The 3,592-nt window shown below is 51.6% G+C and overlaps 1 protein-coding gene across 1 annotated transcript; it reads right to left on the reverse strand.

Moving 5' to 3' along the window:
- Positions 1-85: 85 nt before the first annotated feature.
- LOC138986751 (testis-specific Y-encoded protein 3-like) lies at positions 86-3,370 on the reverse strand (the record flags this gene model as incomplete). The annotated part of the gene is given in 8 exon segments (XM_070366700.1): positions 86-184; positions 358-362; positions 1,506-1,592; positions 1,712-1,857; positions 1,999-2,110; positions 2,253-2,330; positions 2,917-3,009; positions 3,011-3,370. Coding segments are annotated over 8 exon segments (980 nt in total), but the record flags the coding sequence as incomplete, so codon positions are not given.
- Positions 3,371-3,592: the final 222 nt, after the last annotated feature.

Genomic DNA, 3,592 nt, shown 5'->3' on the forward strand with positions numbered 1-3,592 from the left:
AGGACCTGCCCAAACAATACACACACATGCAGCTGATGCTTTTTATTTTTCCTTTGCAATGAATTCAGGGTTACTGGTGTCTCACTGTCGATCCACTTCAGCACCAGACCACTCGTCACTACTTTCCCGTCCAAGAGAACTATGCTGGCCATTGGTCTTCACGTGAAGCAGCTTCTTCGGTTTTCTGTTTTAGGTGAAGGGGGGCACGCCATCGTTAAGTGTCTCAAAAGCTGGGGGGATCGGGTTCCTTTCAAAACAGAGAGACAGAGATATGTACACTTACCCTCCCCGGAAACACTAAAGACAGCTTGATTCTTTCAAGTCAGTTCCCAGGGGGGTGTGTCTGTGAACGTTTACATGCCCTAGAAGCACAGAGTAAAAAACAGGTATCCCAGTCTTCAGCGTAGAACTATTGACAATAGCTAGGACGTGGAAGCAGCCTACGTGTCCATCAGCAGATGAAGGGATAAGGAAGTTGGAGTACACATACACAGCGGTGTCTTACACAGCACTAACATGGAACGCGTCCATGTCAGTTCTAATGAGATGGAATGAACGTGGAGCCTACTATACCGCGTGAAGTAAGTCAGAAAGAGAAAGACAAACACTGTCCATTCACACAAATATATGGAGTTGAGGACCTTGTACGTGGTGCTGAACATCCAACATGCAGGGCAGCAAAGAAGTAACAGACATATAAAGAACAGACTTTGGCCTCAGTGGGAGGTGGTGACGGTGGGTCAATGTGAGAGAGTAGCCCCAAAACGTTTACATTAGCTTATGCACAACAGATGACCAGTGCGAGTCTGACGCGTGCAGCAAGGCAACCAAAGTCATGTTGTGGGGCAACCCAGACAGCCAGGCAGGGAGGTCGGTGGGTGGCGGGTTCGGCATTTGGGGGGACATGTGTATCCCTATCGGTGATTCATGTTGGCCCATGTACAGCAAAACCTGTCACGGGATTGTAAAGTCATAATCCTCCAGTTAAAATAAATAAAAGAGGATTCTCCATAATCCTGCAGAGTGGTCAGTATGCTCAGAATGAGGGTGGCAGGAAAAAGATGCAAACGCAAATTAAAAACCAAAACAGTGTGGTGATCAGAATCGAATCAAATGATGGGTCACTGGGGAACCGTCTTGCACAAAAGGAGACTCACAGGCCTTTTTGGCAATGGGACTTCATGAGGAAGAGCAGGTGGGTCCCAATTTAAGAGGAGCTTGAGGCTGGACTTGTTGGCCATGGAATGACGGTTCAGCGATGTGCAGCTGCCTCAGATATAAACTGCAGTGGCTTTGGCCTGTCCAGGCCACTTCATCCACCTCAAGCTTCTCTACTTAGAACCTGTTCTTCACCCCAGTTCTCTACCCTTGCTGTCCCTTGCTGATTCCCTCATGCCCTGGTGTCACTCTGTACTCCACAGAGTCTCACTGTCTTCACAAGTGGAATAAATGACCCAAGTTTCTGGACAACACTTATGCCAGCGCTCGGCCCCTGGGCGCCTCACCTCTCGTCCTCCTGGTACCTTTCGTGGTGCAGCCTTCCTCCTCACATAGTACTGCAAAGGATTGGGCCACAGATCCCGTATGATGATCTGCCAGGGAAATGAGCAAGGTCAGCACAGGCCTGGCCAGACCATGAGCCCTCCCGTGCACGGCCAACAACTCCGACATAAGTCACCCGTTCTGGCCCAGTGGCCACGTGGGACCCCACCTCAACAATCCAGTCAGATCCTGTGAAATTGTGGTCAAAGAACCAGTTGAAGAAGTTAACGCTGCTGTCGTGGTGCCTGCGCCTGTATGCCTTCCGTTCAAAGCCCTGGTGCCACTGAACTGGAGTGGAACGAGATGCTTGGTATCCTGCAGGAAGAGCAGTTTGGGAGAAAGACCTCAATCACTTTTCGATTCAACCTAGACTTTTCTGCCCCCAACCACCGGGCCACCGGCCACCACCCCTACCCACCCCCGCCCCCACCCAAGATCCAGGGAGCAGCTTCTCACCAGTGACCTTCATCAGGTACTCCTTGACAATCACTTCATTCTGGAAATACCTATTCCTCCGAAAGGACAATGTGATCTTGCAGTGACGAGTGGGATGCCTGAATTCCTCCACCTGCCAGGACAAAGTGTGCGGGGTGGGGTGGGTGTGAAACCTCTTTACAGAAGAGCTGTCCTTTCCTGTGTTAGGGATAGACCATGCCCTCTCCCCTCCCCAGTCACCTCCCCTCCACAATCATCAGTGTCCCGTGCCTGACCTCCAAGTTGGTCATGAAGTGAAGCATGTCTGCATCTTGCTTGCTCATCAAAACTGACATTTGGGGGTGGTTCATAAACTGCTTTAGGTCAAGGAGCCTCTAGATGCTAGAGGTAAAAGTGCTGGAAGAACAAAGCTAGCCTAAAGAGTAGAATGGCCCTCCTGTTTGACTTCAACTTGCTACTGGTTAACTCGTCACATTTCTGTTGACGCGGGCTATATGAATGCCGCACAAGGTCCAAGGCTGTGCCCATGAATGCCCTACCACGAGGAGGTTCTCTTCCTAACCGGATAAGCTTCATCTCAGCCCCTTGAAAGTTAGCTTACTTCCGGAAAACAAGCACTCCTAGCTAGAACCCGAATGACCACTTACACTTCCCACCCCTCCCCATTCCAGACAAGCCTTCTCTCCGAAGAGACCCTGGTGCTAATGACAATTCTGATTGGGACCTCTCAAAGTACAGCCCAACTATCAATTTGGACTAGCCAGAACAGCAAGGACATCACACCTACATCAGGAACAGATATGCAGGACGGTAACCAATACCCACCATCCAGAAAAGTAAAGACGGTACCAGAACTGCCAGATCTGTAAACTGTTCCTGCCATAGCCCGGCAAACAAACAAACAAACAAAAAACTCACAAGCACCACACCAAGGGATACAACTTCGACCCAGAAGCCACAGATGCCCTGGATGATGGCACTTCTGTGTTCTAGATGCACCTTCCGCCGCTGACTGGTCTTATGTTTCAGGCGCAGCATGCGCCCTTTGGGCTTTCTTATTCACGGGCTCCAGCTCCAGCTGCAGGGCCGCCAGCGCCTCCAGTGCAGGCCGGTCACTCAGGGCTCCGGGCCTTGGATGGTCGTGGACATGCTCCTCCGAGGACACCTGCTCCTGCTCCTCGTATGCCACCCCCTCCACCTCCTCCATGACGTCCAACACCAGCAGCTGGAACTCCTGCCCGAGTCCCGCCACCTCTCCGTCCTCCACAGCCGCATCTTTCTCCACTGCCTCCACCCAGAAGAGGGCGGCCTCCTCGCCTGGAGCACCACCTGCGGCCTGCATCGCCTCTGCCGCCCCCACCGAGCTGGTAGGCCCCAGGGCCCCTCCCTCATGAAGAAGAGGTCCAATTCACATGCAGTCTAACAAAGATACGCAAACCAAACCAAAGAAGGAGTAAATACGAGCAATAGCACGCATGTATGTTGAATAGGGACGTGCAAGAACTCAGACAGATATGGCAGCAGAGCTGTGCATAATGGCACAAGCATGGGTGCAACATGAAAGAGGACAGGAGGCATAGGCAGACCCACAGGAAGAAACATCAACTCACATTCA

This window comes from Bos mutus, unplaced genomic scaffold (genome assembly GCF_027580195.1).
Source record: "Bos mutus isolate GX-2022 unplaced genomic scaffold, NWIPB_WYAK_1.1 CTG1146, whole genome shotgun sequence".
Lineage (NCBI taxonomy): Eukaryota > Metazoa > Chordata > Mammalia > Artiodactyla > Bovidae > Bos > Bos mutus.